At 52.3% G+C, this 21158-nt stretch overlaps 1 protein-coding gene across 6 annotated transcripts in view; it reads right to left on the bottom strand.

The window, feature by feature from the left end:
• The window catches only part of PTPRU (protein tyrosine phosphatase receptor type U), a 309921-nt gene that overhangs the window by 16177 nt on the left and 272586 nt on the right, over nt 1–21158 (bottom strand). For all 6 annotated transcript variants that reach the window (XM_074934544.1, XM_074934543.1, XM_074934545.1 and 3 more), the window contains 5 exons: nt 20957–21092; nt 20099–20248; nt 19461–19634; nt 10678–10818; nt 2337–2462 (listed from right to left, as the gene is read on the bottom strand). In XM_074934544.1, coding sequence (XP_074790645.1) covers nt 2337–2462; nt 10678–10818; nt 19461–19634; nt 20099–20248; nt 20957–21092 — 727 coding nt within the window. The remainder of the gene's footprint in view (nt 1–2336; nt 2463–10677; nt 10819–19460; nt 19635–20098; nt 20249–20956; nt 21093–21158) is intronic.

Genomic DNA, 21158 nt, shown 5'->3' with positions numbered 1-21158 from the left:
GCCAGTACTAGACGCTTTGGAGGAAAGTGCAAGAAACCATATAATGTGCAATTATGGAATAATCTCCACACAGGGGAAGGTTCTGCCTAAATCCTGGTAGTTCCCCCATCACGAATTTTAATGTAGCCATAGGTAAATCTTGTTCTATGTAGGTTTATGATAAGTATATCTGGCTCTCACCTAGCGCTTTTCATCAGAAGATCTCAAAGCACTTTACAAAGGAGGTCAGCATTATTATCCCCATTTTGCAGAAGAGGAAACTGAGGCACAGGGCTGTGACGTGACTTACCTAAAGTCCCCCAGCAGGCCAGTGGAGAGCCAGGAGCAGAACTCGGACCTCGTGAGTCCCACCTTATCCACTAAGCAACAATGCTTCCCTTAGTAGCAGCCACAGGGTCTTCTGCCTGTCCATCCACTGACCTCTTCTGTCTGACTCTGGTGCACCAATTAGCATAGTGCCTGGGCATGTGATGCCAGCTCTGCCATGTCTACTCTAGATTAGTTCTGAACCTTTGTTGAGGTAAAACCCCTTCCTTGGAGAACCCCCTCCCCCCTACCACCACACACAGTGTGTAGCCAATCCAAGGAGCAACACACGTGGACTGAAAAACTCCCTCCTGACCGCCAGAAAGGGAAACTCCGTGCTGGCCAACAGCTCTTTCACGTATCAGACTCCAGACAGCCAGGTAGGGATGGCAAAGATTTCTCCTGCTTCACCTCAACACTTCTCCCGGGATCACGCCCCGCCTGCCAACTGCTCTGTCCAGTGACCTCACACAGAGCACAAGGGCTAGTGCTATGGGAACCTCTGGCTAGTTTAAAGATTCCACTCCTGCCCCCTCTTTGTGGCCTGCTCTCCCAGTTAAATACACCCATTCATCTCAATCTCCCCTCAGGAAGGTCCTGTCCCTCCCCCACTTCCATTCCTTGCCCTTCATGTCACTGTATTTTCCTTCACGTAAGGGTGACCAGAACTGGCCACGATGCACTGTGAAAGCGACACGAAGTATGTTAAAGGCCCTGCAGTCTTTTTCTCAGCCTAGCAGGAAAGCCACTCTGTTCTGCCGGTTCCAATGATTCTGGGGGCTCTCAGTCTCTATAGCATGGCATAAACTGACCACCAGCTGGGGCCAGAATGCCCTTCCCCAATGCACAGACATGGGCTGAGTTCAGATGCAAACTCTCCACTTTTAAATTACTTTTACCCCCTTTAAGGTCCTTTACAGAGCAATGTCAAGTGGCTAAGGGCTCATCTACACAAACAGATCATGGCAAGCGGGGTGTGCATCTACCCCACACTAGCCTGCCGCGCTCTGACCGTGTGCACCCTGCTGATGCGCGCGCACGCACATACAAACACCACACTGCTCTCTTTGAAATAGCACTAGTTCGAAGCGCATTAACAAACGGTTCATGCGTGTCAGCTGGGCGCACATGACAGTTGGGAGAGTGTGGGGTCGATTCACATCCCAGCTTGCAGTGAACTATATGTTCATGTCGATCAACCCTTAGTGTAAATGAGAATCAGACCCTTCGGGTCTGGGATTCTGGCCTGAGTCCAGCTCTGGTACTGTTGTGGTCACTGTGAATCCCCCCGCGCTGGCCACATGCAGAGAGAAGCTCCTAATCCAGTGCAGCATGGGAATGAAAGTTCCTCCCTTCCTGGTTAAGGGTCTGATGCAGCTCCCTCTGAAACAAATGGGCGTTTGGCCAGGAGTGGGACTGGCTTCTAAGTTTGATTCCAGTCTGCAGCCCACCTCTGTTTGAGCAGAACAGCTGCAAGGAGATAGACACTCCAGAAGGCGTTGGCTGGTCTTCATGAGGGACACTTTGTCAGCAGGAGTGGGCTGGAGGGTCAGGGGGTGCTTATGTAACTATCAGGGTAACTTGGGAGAAGTCTCGTGGCAGGATGCCATGCCACCAGCTAAGGGATCATTTAACCCAGTATTCAAGTGAAATTAACCAACTACATAAGGCTGCTCTCTGGGGAGTTAGGGGTGGGGTAATCCTAAGGGCAGCATTTCTGGGGTTGGATGTCCACATGGCATCTGGATTTGCCTTCTCCTCCTCTTTTTTGTGCTCTTGAAAACACAGTGAATGTCCTCACACAGCTGGTAAAGCTGGGTTGACTCCAGCATTCAGCTGGTGCAGTCTCTGCAGTCACTCAGGAGCCACATGAGTTCCCTCCCCTGCTGCAGGGTACAGCCTGGAGCTCCTGGCTGAGCGACCATCTTGGAAAGGTGAATATCTTTAGATCAGCTAACACCCACCTCCCACTCCCACCCCCACACAATACAGCACCCTGGCATGACAACCAGATGCGCCCCCCTCCTCACCCGTGTGATGTTCTGCACCCGGAAGAGGCGAGCAACGAAATCCTCATCGGCTGATCGGGAAACATACTCCACTTCTATCGGCCCGTACTGCTGGAGCCCTGGCTCAGGCCAGTACTGTAAACAGGGCTACAGAGAGAGGAGAGAGAAACAACTGTATGTGACATGCAGGCATGCGCGGCAGAGGGCATCACGCAGGGACATGGGGCACCATGTGGGGATGTGGGACAGAGGGCGCTGCATAGGGACATGGGGCTCTGGCATGTGACCTGGGGACACAGTGCAAGTTCCCCAGGCAGGAAGGAATGACACCGGGCACTGGGTGGGGGACACGGCACAAGGGTGCTTAGCACAGGGCACATGAGAAAGGCCACGGCGTGCAAACACTGCCCATGCTATCCACAGCACATTGCTGGATGGAGCTGACCTTTCTATACTGATAGGTCAAAGGTCAGAACCTGCCCTCAGTTACACCCACGTGGTCCTCTCCAGACATCAGCTGAGCAGAAGCCTGTGAGGGGTGGGGTCACCAGCGCTGACCGGTGCCAGATGGAGCAAGGTTAGTCCCGTATCTGGTCCCACCTCGGGGTGGTGGGGCTGATCTGGCACTTCACTGGCTTCAGTGGAAGTATGGGCAGGAGGACAGGAGGGCCAGGCCCTGAGCAATGACCGTGTGTCATTTTGGATTTTATCTCCCTGAAACCAAAGGGAGCTTTGCCGTGGACTGTATTGGGGCTGACTCCAGGTATCTGCCGCTCATGTAGACACACCTGAGCTGGCTTTGACCTAGCGAGCATGAGTACTGGAGCAGCGAAGCCGAATCATCACAGGCTGCCTGAAAGCCTGGGTATGAGCTTGGGCGGCTAGCCTGGGCTGCCCCAGCTTCCCTATTGTTCCTCGAGCTCGCGAGCTCTAAGCTAGCGCCGGTATCTCTCCATGCGCTGCAGCCACAGCTCTGACCGCAACGTAGACATCAGATAAAACTCTTCCCAGATCCTTGGCCACCCTCTTCAGTGCTGCACCTCCTCCCACGATGGGGAAAAGCAGATCTCGGCTCAGAAACCACCACAATGGCCAGGCAGGGCAGATGTTCTGGGGGGGACCGACTGCTGACAAGGCCACTTGGTATTGTTCTCTCTCACGCTCAGGAGCGCACTTGATGTATTGCTCAATCCGAGGGTCGTGGATGCTATTGTTTTCACACCACGCCAGCCGGGAAGCCGGCATCAATACAAAATATACGATGTTTGTCACTGCACGTTAAAAGAACATTTAGTATTTCAGGCCGGCCGACAGCCTGGGCCTAACTGCATGGCAAATGTATTTGAGAAATAATTGGTTATTAATAGGGGCTATCAATCTCCGTGATCTCTAGACATAGAGCTATAATTTGGATATTAAAACTTCCTTCGGCAAGACATAGTTCAAGAGAAGGATTTACCCTCTAAGTCACCTCTCAAAGCTGCCGGCTGTAAAGGCTGATTTATTAGCTGTTGGTCTTAAACTGGTAAACATATAAAAGCCGGCTACATATTATCACATGGACACTGCTGAAGGACGACCGTCCTGAGAGATGGCAGAGGGGTGTAAGGAAGGAATATGGCAGGTAGAATGTACCAGGGGAAGGTACACGCTGCAACCTGGCCCTGCACACCCTGGAGTCTGGGCTGAACCTTGCTCAAAGGAGAGGGGACAATATGGGAGAGCTGTTGGCAATGCAGGGCTGAAATGGGGAGCAAAGCGGGGGCGGGGGGGGAGGGAGGGAGAAGGGGAAGTGAGGGAGTCGGCAATGCAGCAGGTGCAATGGGCAACCCCAGTGATGCTGCGGGGCAGGGCTCAGCCAGGGAGTGGGGCACAAGCAAGCAGGGAAGCCCCATGACGCAGCGAAGGGCTGAAATGAGGAACAAAGCGCAGGGCTGAGCTAGGGACTTGTGCCCAAGGGAGCCATGAGATGCTGGGAATGAAGCAAAGGGAGGAGATGGGGAAACAGAAATTCTGTCCCCACTCCTGACCCAGTCCCTCCCTAACGCCATGCCTGGAATTGCTCTGGCTTTGGAACAGGGTGGCATTATGGACTACGACTGCAGAAGCCAGGCCTTGATGGGATAGTGGAGGAGGAATTAACTCCGTAATATGTCAGTGTCTTTAGAGGGCCAGATTTGGAAACGTGCGCTCACATTTCCCCCATAATGCGTGTGCGCACGTGTAAATGCAATTGCGCGTGCAAAATACGCCGTTGTGCACACAAGTCCCTGTCCTCGGCCACAGGCAGACATTTTTGCAGGCACTAATGTCTACAAATCTTCCCTGCTGTATGCTGACCCCTGTAGGTGAGAAAAGAAGACTGAGTGGGGACAGGGATCAATTGTTCTTCAGGTCCAGTGAAGGCAGGACAAGAATTAATGGGCTCAAAGTGCAGCGAGGGAGATTTAGGTTAGATAACAGGAAAAACTTTCTAACTAGAAGGGGAGTTAAGCTCTGGACCAGGCTTCTCAGGAGGTTGTGGAGTCCTAGTCATTGGAGGTTTTTAAGAACAGATTGGACAAACCACATGTCAGGGATGGTCTAGGTCCAGGGGTCTCCAAACTTTTTGAATTGCGCGCCCCCAGGGCCAGCTCTAGGGAAGCAAAAAAAACCCTCAGAAGAGCGAGGAGAGCCGAGCTGCCGCCGAAGACAGAGCGAGGAGAGCCGAGCTGCCGCCGGCGTGCCGCCGAAGACGGAGCGGGGAGAGCCGAGCTACCGCCGGCCTGCCGCCGAAGACGGAGCGGGGAGAGCCGAGCTGCCGCCGGCCTGCCGCCGAAGACGGAGCGGGGGGAGCTGAGCTACCGCTGGCCTGCCGCCGAAGACGGAGCGGGGAGAGCCGAGCTGCCGCCGGCGTGCCGCCGAAGACGGAGCGGGGAGAGCCGAGCTGCCGCCGGCGTGCCGCCGAAGACGGAGCGGGGAGAGCCGAGCTGCCGCCGGCGTGCCGCCGAAGATGGAGCAAGGGGAGCCGAGCTGCCGCCGGCGTGCCGCCGAAGACGGAGCAAGGGGAGCCGAGCTGCCGCCGGCCTGCCGCCGAAGACGGAGCAAGGGGAGCCGAGCTGCCGCCGGCCTGCCGCCGAAGACGGAGCAAGGGGAGCCGAGCTGCCGCCGGCCTGCCGCCGAAGACGGAGCAAGGGGAGCCGAGCTGCCGCCGGCCTGCCGCCGAAGACGGAGCGAGGGGAGCCGAGCTGCCGCCGGCCTGCCGCCGAAGACGGAGCGAGGGGAGCCGAGCTGCCGCCGGCGTGCCACCGAAGACGGAGCAAGGGGAGCCGAGCTGCCGCCGGCGTGCCGCCGAAGATGGAGCAAGGGGAGCCGAGCTGCCGCCGGCGTGCCGCCGAAGACGGAGCAAGGGGAGCCGAGCTGCCGCCGGCGTGCCACCGAAGATGGAGCAAGGGGAGCCGAGCTGCCGCCGGCGTGCCGCCGAAGACGGAGCAAGGGGAGCCGAGCTGCCGCCGGCCTGCCGCCGAAGACGGAGCAAGGGGAGCCGAGCTGCCGCCGGCCTGCCGCCGAAGACGGAGCAAGGGGAGCCGAGCTGCCGCCGGCCTGCCGCCGAAGACGGAGCAAGGGGAGCCGAGCTGCCGCCGGCCTGCCGCCGAAGACGGAGCGAGGGGAGCCGAGCTGCCGCCGGCCTGCCGCCGAAGACGGAGCGAGGGGAGCCGAGCTGCCGCCGGCGTGCCACCGAAGAATCAAAGGTCCAGGACTGGTGTTGCCGCCGTGCCGGTGGCGCTCCTCCTGCTGTGCACCCCCACAGATGGTCTTGTGCACGCCCTGGGGTGCACGCACCCCGCTTTGGAGACCACTAGTCTAGGAGGTTAAATTGGTCCTGACTCAGAGCAGGGGGCTGGACTTGACAACTGCTCGAGGTCCTTTCCAGCCCAGAATTTCTATGATTCTAAGTACATTTTGCTACTGCTCTGAGATCTTAGATAGATAGAACCCTAAGACCAGTATGTAAATCCATGGTGTGCCCACACGTGGAATACTTGGTGCAAAAGACACATTAGAATTGGGAAAAGTACAGAGCAAGAAGAATATTTAAGGGTCTGGAACAGCTTCCGTTGAGGAGAGATTAAAAAGGCTGGGACTGTTCAGCTTGGCAAAGAGACGACTAAGGGGGGATGTGACCGAGGTCTATAAAACCGTGACTGGAGTGGAGAGAGTGAATAAAGGAAATGTTGTTATTTACCCCTTCTCATAACACAAGGACCAGGGGTCACCCAATGAAATTAATAGGCAGCAGGTTTAAAACAAACATATGGAAATATTTCTTCACACAACACACAGTCAACCTGCGGAACTCATTGCCAGGGGATGTTGTGGAGGCCAAAAGCATAACTGGGTTCAGAAAAGAATTAGAGAAGCTCTTGGAGGATAGGTCCATCAACGGCTATTAGCCAAGATGGTCAGGGACACAACCCCATGCTCTGGGTGTCCCTAAGCATGTGATTGCCAGAAACTGGGAGTAGACGACAGGAGATGGATCACTTGACAATTGCCCTCTGAAGCATCTGGCACTGGCCACTGTCGGAAGACAGATACTGGAATAGATGGACCATTGGTCTGACCCACTATGGCCGTTGCAAGGGCTCAATCCTGCAATGTGCCAAGTGTCTGCAGCTCAGAGAAAACCGTGGGTGGCAGCAAGGGGCAGGGCACTGGATCAGGAGACCTGGGTTCTATCCCAGGCTCTGCCACTGACCTGCTGGGTGACCTTGGGAAAGTCACTTCCCCCCTTTCTGTGCCTCAGTTTCCCCATCTGTAAAATGGAGATATGATACTCACCCACCTTTGTAAAGCATTTCAAGGTCCAGAGATGAAAAGTGCTCTATCAGAGCCAAGTATTAGCATTAGTAGTGCTGAGATTAACCTCTCTGTCACCCCGCCTCCTCTCCAACAGGAAGATTCAGAGCAGGCTGAAGAATGGGGCTAGCCAGAACATTTGATTTCCTAGATGTGAGAACTCCCTCACCCCTCCCCTTCTGGTACAGGATCGCTCCCTGCAGTCTGTTCTGCAGTGCACTGTTCCTCCAGTACTCAAAGGTCCTAAGAGTGATGGAATCCCCAACCCTTAGGAAACTAGATCGCAAATTCTTTGGGGAAGGGACCAGCTTTTTGTTCACACAGCACCTAACACCTGGGCCATCACTGGGGCTCCGAGGTGCTACTGCACTACAAACAATTAATAATATTTCACCACAATTCCGCTTCCTTAGAAAACTAACCCAGCTTCAGAGATTCTCCTGCCAAGATCAACCTTGGTGTTCATAGAATCATAGAATATCAGGGTTGGAAGGGACCTCAGGAGGTCATCTAGTCCAACCCCCTGCTCAAAGCAGGACCAATCCCCAACTAAATCATCCCTGCCAGGGCTTTGTGTTCTACTTCTGCTTAATTTCAGGTCATATTAACGTCACCCCACAAGGACCGTGTGGATGCAGTGCCCCTCTTCAGAGAAAAAATAGGAACATTGTATACTATAGAATACATAATATATAGCTATATATGAGAGAGAGAGAGAGATGACTAGCTATAGAGATAGAGATAGATTATCAACCTATTGACCTATAAATATTTTACCTGCCTATTTAGCTCAGCGCAAGTGTCAGACAAAGGAAAGTAGAACTTCATTTGGGGCCATTTACTCCATTCATCTGCCTATTTCCTGTGAACATTACAACTGCAGTTTTGGGTCATTTACATTAAGTGTCTGATTTCAACTCATAAAACAATCCGGTTAATGAAGTCTTCTCCAGACATTCATTAAGAGTCTATAATGCTAATTTTATGTAAAAATCCCGTTAGTTTCCTCATCGAATTAACATTACAGACCTGTAATGGGCTCTTAAATCTGCTCTGGTCTCGGCAGGAATGTTCTAGGAATCCCTTTAGGGGTTGGTACACCGGGAGAGGCCTGGAATGGTTCAAATGCTGCCTTCTATCCCAAGAGTACTATTTGGTCCCCTCTCTAAGGTGCATATGTAATGGATAGCAAGTCCCACCTGGCATGGCAAATTCATAGTGTTAAACCCACGGAAAGGTCGCTATTAGAGAGTATCGATTTAAAAAGCAACATTTGCGGCCCTCAAAAGCCCTTGGAAGAACTACAGGGGTGCGTAGGGATTGGAATGCGGCCTCCTCTGGGGTGGAACAGCTGGCTGACAACGCACAGGAACACCAGGCAACAGCTGAGGGTAGGGAATGAAGAAGAAAGCCATATCTCATCATAGGAGAAGGGTGGTCTTGTGTGTAATGCTTTAGAATGGATGTCAGCACTCAGCTAATTTCCCAGCTTTGCCACAGACCACTGAATCTCTCTGTGCTTTAGTGCCCCATCTATAAAATGAGGATAAATGCAGTTCCTTTCTTGTACCCTTCACCTTGTCTGTTCAGCTTGTGTGCTCTTCAGGTGCCTTACCATGTGTGTGTGCCCTGCCTAAAACAACAAGGCCCTGATCTTGGCTGGGGTGCTGTAATACCAATCGTAGAATCAAAGAATATCAGGGTTGGAAGGGACCTCAGGAGGTCATCTAGTCCAACCCCCTGCTCAAAGCAGGACCAATCCCCAACTAAATCATCCCAGCCAGGGCTTTGTCAAGCCTGACCTTAAAAACTTCTAGGGAAGGAGATTCCACCACCTCCCTAGGTAACGCATTCCAGTGTTTCACCACCCTCCTAGTGAAAAAGTTTTTCCTAATATCCAACCTAAATCTCCCCCACTGCAACTTGAGACCATTACTCCTTGTTCTGTCATCTGGTACCACTGAGAACAGTCTAGATCCATCCTCTTTGGAACCCCCTTTCAGGTAGTTGAAAGCAGCTATCAAATCCCCCCTCATTCTTCTCTTCTGCAGACTAAACATCCCCAGTTCCCTCAGCCTCTCCTCATAAGTCATGTGTTCCAGTCCCCTAATCATTTTTGTTGCCCTCCACTGGACTCTTTCCAATTTTTCCACATCCTTCTTGTAGTGTGGGGCCCAAAACTGGACACAGTACTCCAGATGAGGCCTCACCAATGTCGAATAGAGGGGAACGATCACATCCCTCGATCTGCTGGCAATGCCCCTACTTATACATCCCAAAATGCCATTGGCCTTCTTGGCAACAAGGGCACACTGTTGACACATATCCAGCTTCTCGTCCACTGTAACCCCTAGGTTCTTTTCTGCAGAACTGCTCCCGAGCCATTCGGTCCCTAGTCTGTAACGGTGCATTGGATTCTTCCGTCCTAAGTGCAGGACTCTGCACTTGTCCTTGTTGAACCTCATCAGATTTCTTTTGGCCCAATCCTCTAATTTGTCTAGGGCCCTCTGTATCCTATCCCTACCCTCCAGTGTATCTACCTCTCCTCCCTGTTTAGTGTCATCTGCAAACTTGCTGAGGGTGCAATCCATGCCATCCTCCAGATCATTAATGAAGATATTGAAGAAAACCGGCCCGAGGACCGACCCTTGGGACACTTCACTGCCAACTAGACATGGAGCCATTGATCACTACCCGTTGAGCCTGACAATCTATCCAGCATTCTCTCCAGCTTATAGTCCATTCATCCAGCCCATACTTCTTTAACTTGCTGGCAAGAATACTGTGGGAGACCGTGTCAAAAGCTTTGCTAAAGTCAAGGAACAACACGTCCACTGCTTTCCCTTCATCCACAGAGCCAGTTATCTCGTCATAGAAGGCAACTAAATTAGTCAGGCATGACTTGCCCTTGGTGAATCCATGCTGATTGTTCCTGATCACTTTCCTCTCCTCTAAGTGCTTCAGAATTGATTCCTTGAGGACCTGCTCCATGATTTTTCCAGGGATTGAAGTGAAGCTGACTGGCCTGTAGTTCCCAGGATCCTCCTTCTTCCCTCTTTTAAAGATGGGCACTACATTAGCCCATGTAATACGATGGCTAAGGAAGTGCCAGATTCCCCATCCCCCCCAGGCTGATTCACTGAGGAGAGCTGCTTGCTGCTATACCCAGCTCATGGGTTTAGGCTTTAGCTTCCCTATGCTGTGCGCTGCATAGGGAAGCTGACCAGCTAGCTCTATGCAGCAGGTAGCGTGTTGCAGAAAGCATCAGATTTTGGATAGGCTGGGCCCAGGGAGGCAGGCTAAAGGCCTGCATTTGGGAGCTAGTGGTCCTAGGTGTAATCCTCGCTAGTGACCCACTGTGGGGCAGGGGAAGGTTACACCAACAAATAACAACTAACACCGTAGTGGTGTTTTGGTGGGAGGAATGCAATGACCCAGGCCCACAGAAACCCAGACTCGGCGCCAGGAGAAGCGCCGCAAGGGTCAGCAGCAGGGCCAGGGGGCGCGCGTCAGTGCCACTCACCCAGGCGGAGTTGGACTGGTTGAGCTGGTTGAGCATGACGATGGAGGTGCAGCCGTAGTCGTACACCAGTCTCCAGAAATCTGTGATGGTGTTCTGCAGAGGGTGCAGGGTGACGACGAAGGCCGCGCTCTTGGTGTAGCTCTGAAGGGGAGCAAGCACAGAGTGGAGAGGACCAGTGAGCTCCTTAAAGCAACACAGCCGTCCAGAGCACAGTAGGGGTGGGAGGGGAAGTAACAGGCCCCCTCCCCCAAAGAGCTAAAGGGGAAGGATGGTTTGGTGGCTAAGGCTCTGGACTGAGACACCAGAGATCAGTCCCCAGCTCTACTGCAAGCTCCTTGCACCTCCCAGACTAAACCTCGTGCCGAGATCTGTCGCAGGAAAGCCCTGGCAAAGAATAATGCCGTCTCAAAGGCCCGATCCTCTGATTCAATTCACTGATGGGACCCTACTGACCGCAGTGGGCATCGGACAAGGCCTTAAACCCCCCGTGCAGTAAACAGTGCAGTGTGCTGCATAGGGAAGCCGAACAGCTCGCTCTGTGCAGCAGGTAGCATGATGCAGAGCGCATCGGTTTTTGGACAGGGCTGCAAAATCCGGGCCCTGTGAGGCAGGCTGCGGAAGGAGAATGGAGGAAATGTTCCAACTGTGCCTTTTGCCCTGCAGTATCAGTAGGAAAAGAAAAACAAGCCCATTGGATCCTTGTGACAACCTGAGAACTCCCTAGCCCTGATTCCCCCCTTTGCCTACACTGGTGTAAATCAGGAGTAGCTCCATGGAAGCCAAGGGAGCTACACAGTGTGAAACTGGTGCAAGAAAGAAGAGAATGAGACCCACTGGACTCCAGCTGGGCTTGTCTGAAACAACTGCTCAGGGGACCAAGAAAACTCAGCAACGTAACGGAGCAGGGTGTTCTCATAAAGTGGAGCAGAGCTGTACTCAAAGGCCTGACTCTGATCTCACCTACATCTGGTCTGCATTGCTTTAACGCCACTGACTTCAATGGAGCCACTCCTGATTTACACCGGAGCGTGGGAGAGCAGACTCAGGACCGAAAGCTTTGCACATATTGGAAGGTGGTCTCTGACGACAGAAGGTTGCCCAATCAGGATGGCTTCTTGTACAGGTAAATCAGAAAATGGGGCCAGACCCTCAGTTGATATCAATCAGGAGGCTCTATGGACTTCAGTGGAGCTGTGCTGATTTACACCACCACCTGGGGATCTGGCCCAAGGACCTGTTTTCTCTGCTTTGTCAAGCTTCTGCTCAGCACTTTAGGGGCACCTGGGAACCTGACTCTCAGGGCAGATCTGAGCCCTGGCAAGGGTTGCTCACATCCGCTGGCGATACTCCCAAGGGACTGCTGGCAGCTGGACATAGCGAAGTGCGGCACACGATGGATGCCACTCTCCCTTGAGCCTGCCTGCCCAGACACACACACACATCTTACAAGGACCATGTGAAAGTGTTGGGGGTGGTGCAGGAGCTGGGCAGGGTGGCTCTGTGCCAGCCGGGAGCTCTGCCAGCCCAGGGGCATTCTCAGTGACCAGCTCCACTTTCCGGCCCCTTCACACCACTCAGGGGGCAACACAGGGGCATGAACGCACTGAAGAACCAGGAGTGAGGAGCCTGATTCAGATCTCCTTCATGCTGGTGTAAATCAGGAGTAACACCCACTACGTTAACAGTGGGACACAAGTGCAAGCGACATGAGGAGGAGGCTCAAGATACCCATGGCTCTTGTCCTATTTCGGGGTTCGGCCCCGGCAAGCCGAATAGTTTAAAAATGTGTCTTTACGTTATCTCAGCACTTTGACATCCCTTGGGGGGAGATGACACACTTTTCACCCTCAGATCTCTCAAACATAGAGCTTTATCCACCTTGCTGCAGTGGGGCGGAGATCACCTCTAATCCAAGCACAAGACCAAGAAATGTCAGCCCGGTGGATTTTTTTTCCCCAGAAAGTTACATGCTCCACGTAAGAGGGGCGCAGAACAAAAGTGCCTCTCAGTTTTGCTCCTCCGAGGCAGTAATCTCTCTGGGGGTGGAGGGAAGCTTAGAGGCAAGACACCTCTGTGGCTTTGCTACTTGCAAACATTTTCTTAGGGTGAAAAAAAGATGGCATGAAAGACCCCTCTCCAAAGGAAACTGCGCTGCTTGTTAACACTTTAAAAGCAGCAAGTGCTTTTAGGGGCACCTGAAGAGAGAGAGGACAGACAGTGGAGTGTTTGCTCGTTCTCCACCCCCACTAAAGGACTCTTGAAACAACACTCGGCGCACAAGTGACAAATTCTCTGCGCTCACAGAACATCTTTGTGCCTTCGGATTTCTCCTTGAGCCTTGTTTTTCCAGGCAATCTCCCTGCCCTCCCCAGGGGATTTGGACTTGATTAACGTCAGCTGCCTTAAGCCCCAGGTGAGTTTTCAAAAACGGAGGGAGGAGATAATAATTTCAGAAATGGACCTTTGGTCTGAAACAGCTTTCTTAAAATGAGTCCTTTTAAACCACTGTTTCTCAAACCCGACCCAAAAGGGGGTTGCAAGACTCTTGTTGGCGGGTGTTGGGAGCGGCAGCGGCTGCTGGCCAGATGTCCAACTCTGCAGGCAGCCCTGCTGCCAGCAGCAGCATAGAAATAACGGTGGCATGGTATGGGGAGGGGGGTTGTCACTTTTTGGGGGGTTGTTACAGCCTGAAATGTTTTCAAAGGGAGTTCCAGCAAAAAAAGTTTGAGAAGCCCTGCTCTAAAAAATAGAAAAGCAAACCAAGTGCCCACAAGCAGACACAGAGAGAAAGAGAGCATGGAGCCTGTAGGGAAAGGAAATCATTGTGCAAATTCCCGCCTACTGTCCTCTGACTGCAAGTCACTAGCCTGATTACACCTATAGCAAAAGCTGGGGGATCCCAGAAACCAGGAGCTGTGTAGGGCAGAAGGGAAGAGGTTTCAGCTAATGACCGCGTCGTACATTTCCACAGTGCCCAAGGATTCCACACTGCGTAAACAAGTCGGAGTCTTTCACCTGCTGCTGGCATGGAGCCATTTAACTGGGCACAGAAACACTAAAAACGAGACTTTCTGCTTCTAGGCCTTTTCTGTGCCTACCCAAGCGTGCGGCTAATTCCACTAAAGTCAATGGGATGACTCATGCTTAACGTTAAGTACATGCTTAAGCACCTTGTTGGATCAGGGCTATCTAGCTCCATCCAGGGTACTGCTTAGCTTCAAGGATGATGCAATATGGAGCTTTTTCATTCTAGTTCACACCAGTCTAAATCCAACCTAGGCTGGTAGCGGCTGAGAGCTGGGACCGTTTGAAGACTGTGGCGCAGCAGAGTGGAGGAAACAGTATCCAAATGAATGAAAACTCAGGAGTGCCTTGTGGTTAAGGCTGAATTTCACCACTAATAATGAGTGTAAATATGAGATTAGCTGTTACGGGGCTGAGACAGGATAAACCTCATGACAGTAGTTACCGGGCACCTGGTAGAGCTGCGTGGAGAAAGTCATTCTGTTTTGTGGAGGATTTTGATATTTCGAGAGCTGGTTACCATTGTGATACAGAGTGAAAACCAAACATTTTTAAATTCTCCATGAAGGGGAATGAAGCTGCGGATCTTGGGAGCCCTGGGGTTCCTGATGTCAGGACAGTCCGCCTGGCTGGCTGCCCCAGAGCTGCAGACCCTGGAAGGTTTCTTGGGCTGGTTGCCATGGGAACTCAGTTGAAATTGAAATGCTTCAATTTCAATTAATCATGAAATTCTGATGAAAAATGTGTCCCACTGGGATTTTTCTGGCCACCTCTAATATTTAAGGAATCTTGTTAAATGCTAATATAGCCCCAGATCCTCAGCTGGGATAAAAATCACCACAGCTCCATGGAAGACAATAGATTTGGGGGTCATGGTGGACAATCAGCTGAACATGAGTTCCCAGGGTGACGCTGTGGCCAGAAGAGCTAGGGTAATCCTGAGATGGATAAACAGTGAAATCTCGAATAAGAGCATAGAGCTTATTTTGCCTCTGGGTTTGGCACTGGTGCGACCGTTGCAAGAATCCTGTGTCTGGTTCTGTTGCCCACAATTCAAGAAGGACGTTGATAAATTGGAGAGCATTCAGAGAAGACCCATGAGAATGATTAAAGGGTTGGAAAACCTGCCTTATGGTGATAGACTCAAGAAACTCAATCTATTTAGCGTAACAAAGAGAAGGCTAAGGGATGACTTGATTATAGTCTTTAAGTACCTACATGGAGAAGAAATATTTAATAATGGGCTCTTCAATCTAGCAGAGAAAGGTCTAACACGATCCAACAGCTGGAAGTTGAAGCAAGACAAATTCAGCCTGGAAATAAGGCATACGTTTTTAACAGTGAGGGTAATTAACCATTGCAACAATTCACCAAGGGTTGTGATGGATTCTTGACAATTTTTAAATCAAGGTTGGATGTTTTTCTAAAACAGTGGCCCCCAAACTTTTTATTTGTCCCCCCCCACCAGTAATGGAATCTATCTGTGCCCCCCAGGAGCCACCGTTGGGAGCCAGGGACCTGGAGCCAGGAGCCAAGCAATGCCCTGGGCCGCAGCTGGGGGCTGAGCCATGCCGGGACCAGGGGCTGGGAGTGGAGCCGTGGTCAGGGCTGGGAGCCAGGGACCCAGGCTGGGGCCAGAGTGGAGCTAGGGGCAGAGCGGGGCTGGGTGGCGCTCCCTCCCCACTCCCCGTGGGGGCTGGCCCAGTCCCCACCACGCCCCCTGACCACGCCCCCCTGAACGTTCCTCCATGCCCTCCCAGGGGGGTGCGCCCCACAGTTTGAGGACCACTGTTGTAAAATCTCTGCTCTAGGGACTTTGGGGGGGAAGTTCTTTGGCCTGGATGATCACAACAGTCCCTTCTGGCCTTGGAATCCATGAATCTCTGCCTGAGGGTCAGAACAGGCGCAATCACGGCTCTCCTCTCCCACAACTGCCAACAGCTTTCTCATTTCTTGTCGGCGTCGTGATCTAAATAACAGCAACATGCCCCGAATGCGTCTCTCTCAAGACGCAAGCTCCTCTTTCTGCCTCCTTGAAGGAGCCTTAACATGCCAAGCGACATGCCAGATGCCAAGTGCCTTGTGAGATGGCGGCTGTTCATTATCCACTTTCCTACCTCATTACCACCTCCCGGGGACTCACCGCACCCCCGGGAAGGAACACCTCGGCAGCGTTCACTTTCAATATTGCCTGCTCCTTCCTTTGGCTGCTCTTTTGTTAGACACATTTGCAACACTTCAGCTTGTGCCATGGCAAGTGACTTCTGTGCATAATGGATTTCCTTTCCCCGCCTGAGAAAAGGGGGGAAAAAAACCCTTCCAAGTTTCTTTTCTCGCATGTATGTCACCAACTCATCTTGTGTGTTAACAGAGTGGCACTCTTCCATGCTGTGGGTGCAAACCAAAGTGGGCAGCACTTGTTGCAAATGTGTCGGCTTTCCCCTTTTGTTCCAGTTGCTCACGGAGCTGGATCGTCACTTGTAGGAATTCATAGAATAGTTTGGGCCACTTGTGAAATCTGTCGGTGAGAGGCAGCAGCCATTTCATTCCCATAGAATGAATGAGACTGGTTATGACATTGGACTGAGGCTTAGGAGATCTGGATTCAACTCCCAGTTCTGCCACAAACTCCATACAAGACCTCAGGAAGTCACTGACTGTCTCAGCGCAGCAAAACTCATCTGTCACATGGGGATAATGATACTTGCTTTCTCCCAGCCTCTGTCTGTCTTGTCTGTTTAACTTGTAATGCTCTTCGTAGGCCTCACGTGTGTCTGTCCAGAGCGTGCTGCAATGGGGCCTTGATCTAGTTTGGGGTCTTTTGGTGTTATTGGAATCCCACTAAATACGGTAAATAAAATAATCTGTTAAACAGAATCTAAATTCCTAGTTCTCATTGAACCCACTCAGACAGCTCAAGCCTTCTCATAAGTATAAATCAAACAGAAACATCTTAAACAAGAGGTTTTGACCTCAAATTGGCCCTGTCAACACTGGTTCTCCACTTGTGAGGTAACTCACTTCTCTTCATGTGTCAGTATATTTATGCCAGCACCTGTAATTTTCACTCCATGCATCTGAAGAACTGGGTTTTTTACCCACGAAAGCTTATGCCCAAATAAATCTGTTAGTCTTTAAGGTGCCACTGGACTCCTTGTTGCTCTTAAAAGAGAAAATGTTATTCCCCTGGAGCCCAGCCCGCTGGGTCCAGTGAGTCCTCTAGCAGCTGTATGATAATGCCTCCACTTAACAGATGCTCCCTTTTATCTAGTCATCTCTCTCTTGCATAGCTCCTTGTGGTGCAGTGCCAGGTTGTTCCTTTATCCCCGTGAAATGAATTGATCTTAATCCACATCCCAATGTACAGGTATCAGGCTCACAAATTCCAGCATCCCATTCCATATTACCTGCCCCCCTCAGCAGCAAGGCTAAGGAGGAAGGCTGGCCCAGAGGTTAGGGTACTAGCTGGAGACTTGGGTTCAAGTTCTTGCTCTGCCACAGACTTCCTGCATGATCTTGGGCAAATCACTAAAGAGCTCTGTGCCTCAGTTTCCCATCTGTCTCATGGGGATGATAGCACTGCCCTGCCTCCCAGGGGTGAACTGTTCAGATACTACAGCTAGGGAGGCCATATAAGAACCAGAGACAGCAAATGTTGAATTGAGCCCCAAGTCTGCCAGACTCATTTCAACACCGGAAATGCCACAGCGCTCAGCGCTTAAAGTGTCACAGGGATCAGTGTTATGTCCAAACTTACTAGGACAGACTGAGCTGACCGACCTTCACCAGCCCTTAAAGACATGACATTTCTTAACAACAACAAAAATAGATGACGACAAGGGGTTTAATCCTTCACCACGAATAAGAACATAAGAACGGCCATACTGGGTCAGACCAAAGGTCCATCTAACCCAGTATCCTGTCTTCCGACAGTGGCCAATGCCAGATGCCCCAGAGGGAATGAACAGAACAGGTAATCAAGTGATTCATCCCATTGCCCATTCCCAGTTTCTGGCAACAGAGGCAAGGGACACCATCCCTGCCCATCCAGGCTAATAGCAATTGATGGACCTATCCTCCAAATCGGTCCAAAGAGCTTTGCACTCAGCAAAGTGTAAACGAAATTCTGTTCTCTGACCCAGGCTGTTCCTGACGCAGAGATCCAGTGAGAGAGGTCTGGTGATACAAGAAAACCAAAACAACATAAAACAAAGCTCGCTGTGTGTGTTAGCCAAAGGTGTAAGCTTCCCCAGAACAGATGGCTGTTGCTACAGAGCCATTCATAGCGACTGCCTCTGGTTTATTAAGTGATTCTTCTGTAAATGAAAGCAGATAACAGGGAGACAAGATCTGTATGAAGACATAACGTGATAAACTGCCCACGGGATGAAAATCGCAGAGCTCAGCTGGAATGCGCCGGGCCCCCGATGTAATCAGGAGTGCTACAGGAGTCCAGGGGTGGGGGATGCTGGTCTTAGGGAATGCACCATGTGATGGGAGTTGATTCATTGCTGCACGGACGTGAAAGTGCCCTGCTTGGTCTGAAGAAAGAAAAGCGGTTTCAGTGATAAACGACCCATCCCTTCACACTATAGGCAGCGTGCTCAGAGCTTCCAGGCTTCTGTCCTTTCTGCTTCATTTGCAATAGCATTCCTCTCAACATCATCCTGCCTCAGGGGGGTGGGGGGACCAAGGAGCCACTGCAGCATCTGTAACCATTGCCGAGATTTGGGAGTTAAGCCTATACATGGGAGACAGCATGGCCCAGGGGGCAAGGGTCTAGCCAAGGAGTTGGGAGGATCTGGCTCTGACATCCACCTGCTGTGAATCATGTCACACCTATGTGCCTCAGTTTCTCCACCCATTAAATGATGGTAATGATCATGACCTTTCTTTGTAAAGAGCTTTTGAGAGCTACAGAGGAAAAGTGCTATATCAGAGTTAGGTGCCATTATACAAAGAAACAACCCAGCCTGCCTGTTGTCTATTCTTTCCTTCCTTCCCCCTCTCTTTCTCTGCTGTTTACAGGACATCCCCCGCTGCAGAGCCTTAGCACTGACCTATAAGGTCTCCTCCTTATAGCTAAATACACACATCCAACATGCACTCACATCTTAGACTTTGGGGGGCTGTACGAAATGGGGCCAGAATTTTAACCAACCCCAGATTTTGTGTGGAAAAGGAAACACATGCACCGGGGTGGGATTTCACAACGCAAAGCCCGGCAGCCCTGACTGTGCCCAGTTCGGAGCAAAACTGACGAGCGAGCGAGCCCAAGTCACTTCTCCGATGTGCTCCTAATGACACACAGGCTCCTCCCACCCCACTCCCTGCATCGCACCCAGAAGGCACACAGCAAGCCAGGCTCTTGGTTCCACTAGATAATGTTATCACCATATGCAGGGGCTCAGAACCAAGGGGGCTGAGTCTCCATGGACCTGTAGCCCAGGGAGCCATTGTGGGGGAAGCTTGAAATGTTACTATTCTGATCTGGTGATGCTGCGGCCAGCTCCTCAAAAGTGTGTAGGTGCCTAATTCCCATTGATTTCTAAGGGAGTCTGGTACCTGCATACCTTTGAGGATCTGGGCCTACTTGCCCACTTCGCACCCCTGTCAGTGTGGGCGCCGGGTGCGTGGCCGTGAGGAATCAGACCCCAAAGGGTCCAGTAGCAGAGAAAGTGAGAAGAAAGATCGGGCTATGTCTCTGGCCTTCCCGCCCCCCGGGATGAGCAGGCGCCTGCTCCCTGGGGTGCACTCACGTCGGTTAAGGCCGCGTTGATGTAGTTGTTACTGTCGCCGTCCATGGAGATGAGGAAGGGAAGGCATCGGTCAGGAGGCAGGACGTCCATGCTGCGGTTCTTCTCCCGGTTCCGCGGCAAGAGGGCGATGCTGCACTCCTCCACGTCCAGGTGGGGCGTGACCGAGTTCAGGGTCTGCGAGGCACACAGCGCTGGGGTTACTAAACCCATCCCTCCCCCGCAGGCTCCCCTTTCCATCTGGACTAGACCCAGCCTGCGACTTGCACTAACAGGGCTGCTCTGCTCAGCAGCAGAGCTCCCTGGGGCGTGGGCCCTCAGCAGAGCTCCCTTCCCCGTGCAAGGCCAGCATTGACTGGAGCCTCAAGGGAGAAGTGAGGGAAGACGGCTCTCTGGTTGCCTGGTGACACCCCACCTGGACGGGGGCTTCTGGCCTCCCACAGGCAGATGCTGTCGGTAGTAACTGGCTGAGTCTGAGCTGGGGAGCGGGATGGGGGCAGGGCACAGGGCAACAGGACACTTGGTGGCTTTGAACTGTAGTTCCTAGGAACGTCTTGCACCCAGGAAGGACTGGCAGCTTCTCTGTAGCCTCCCCAGGGTGAATGGAGCCCCCGGCCCAGGGAAGCCTCCCGGGTGCTCACCTGGAATTCCTCCCGCAGCTGCGAGGAGTTGCTCTGTGGTTCTATCCTAACCATCTCCTTGTACGTTGGCTTGAATTCGCTGATCGGGATGGCAGTTTCCCCACACAGGCAGGCTTCCAGGATGGCGTCGTGGATGAAGACATACTGCTCCTTCAGGGGGAGGGACGACACCAGCATTAGCAATGGGCTCCAGGAGGGGAGCAGAGAAGGGGGCCCATTGAAGAGGCCCCGGACACAGCAGGACTCGCTGCTCCATCAGGGGCACATATACAGTACAAACGCTGACTCTGCTGCCCTGAGCTGCCGCTATGCCTAGGTGAAGTGGCCCAGCGTTGCCCACCTGGGGAGCCCTCTAGGAAGGATTAAGCCAAATGCCCATGGCTCTCCAGACCCCGCAGACTTTGCCATGTTTGCTGAGGCCATTCCTGGAAGGACATTGCCAGACATGGTGGCAGGGGCGGGTTTTTTGCTTTCCGTGGGAGCATCAGAAGATGTTACGGAGACAGAGCAGCAATACCTGATGCAGGAAGGGCTAATTAATTAAGATTAAGCATCACTAACTATTTTAATTGACTGCTCACGCAGGGCCAGGACTTAGGGAATCCCTGTATAGGGAACACAGGCTGGTAGCTAGGGAGTCAGAGAGAACCACAGGATCTGCCTGTGTCCAGCAGCCTCAGCAACAAGTCTCCTTTAGATGCATCCCAGCCCAGTCCTGTCTCTCCTCCTGGCACCAGACTATGGTGGATACAGAGAAGGGAGGGGAACAGACTCTGCACCTGATACCAGATCTGGGAAGCCTGTTGTTAAAAGGCAGAAGTGGGGGGGTGTCTTCCCCCCTTTACCCTCCCTACACACCTCGGTCTGGATCATGTTGATTCTCCGCGAACACAGCGTTTTCACGCAGTTGTAAATGTCCACAACGCCCTCGCACTCGGCCATGTCCAGCATCACATCCAGGACGATGTAACAGCCTGTCCTCCCGGTGCCAGCACTGGGGCAATGGGGAGTGGGAGGGGAACAAACAAATACAGGATCAGTAATTACATGGGAGTAAAGC

Source organism: Natator depressus, chromosome 19 (assembly GCF_965152275.1).
Source record: "Natator depressus isolate rNatDep1 chromosome 19, rNatDep2.hap1, whole genome shotgun sequence".
Taxonomy (NCBI): domain Eukaryota; kingdom Metazoa; phylum Chordata; order Testudines; family Cheloniidae; genus Natator; species Natator depressus.
The sequence above is the reverse complement of the archived record's forward strand: the minus strand, read 5'-3'. Positions and strand labels throughout refer to the sequence as shown.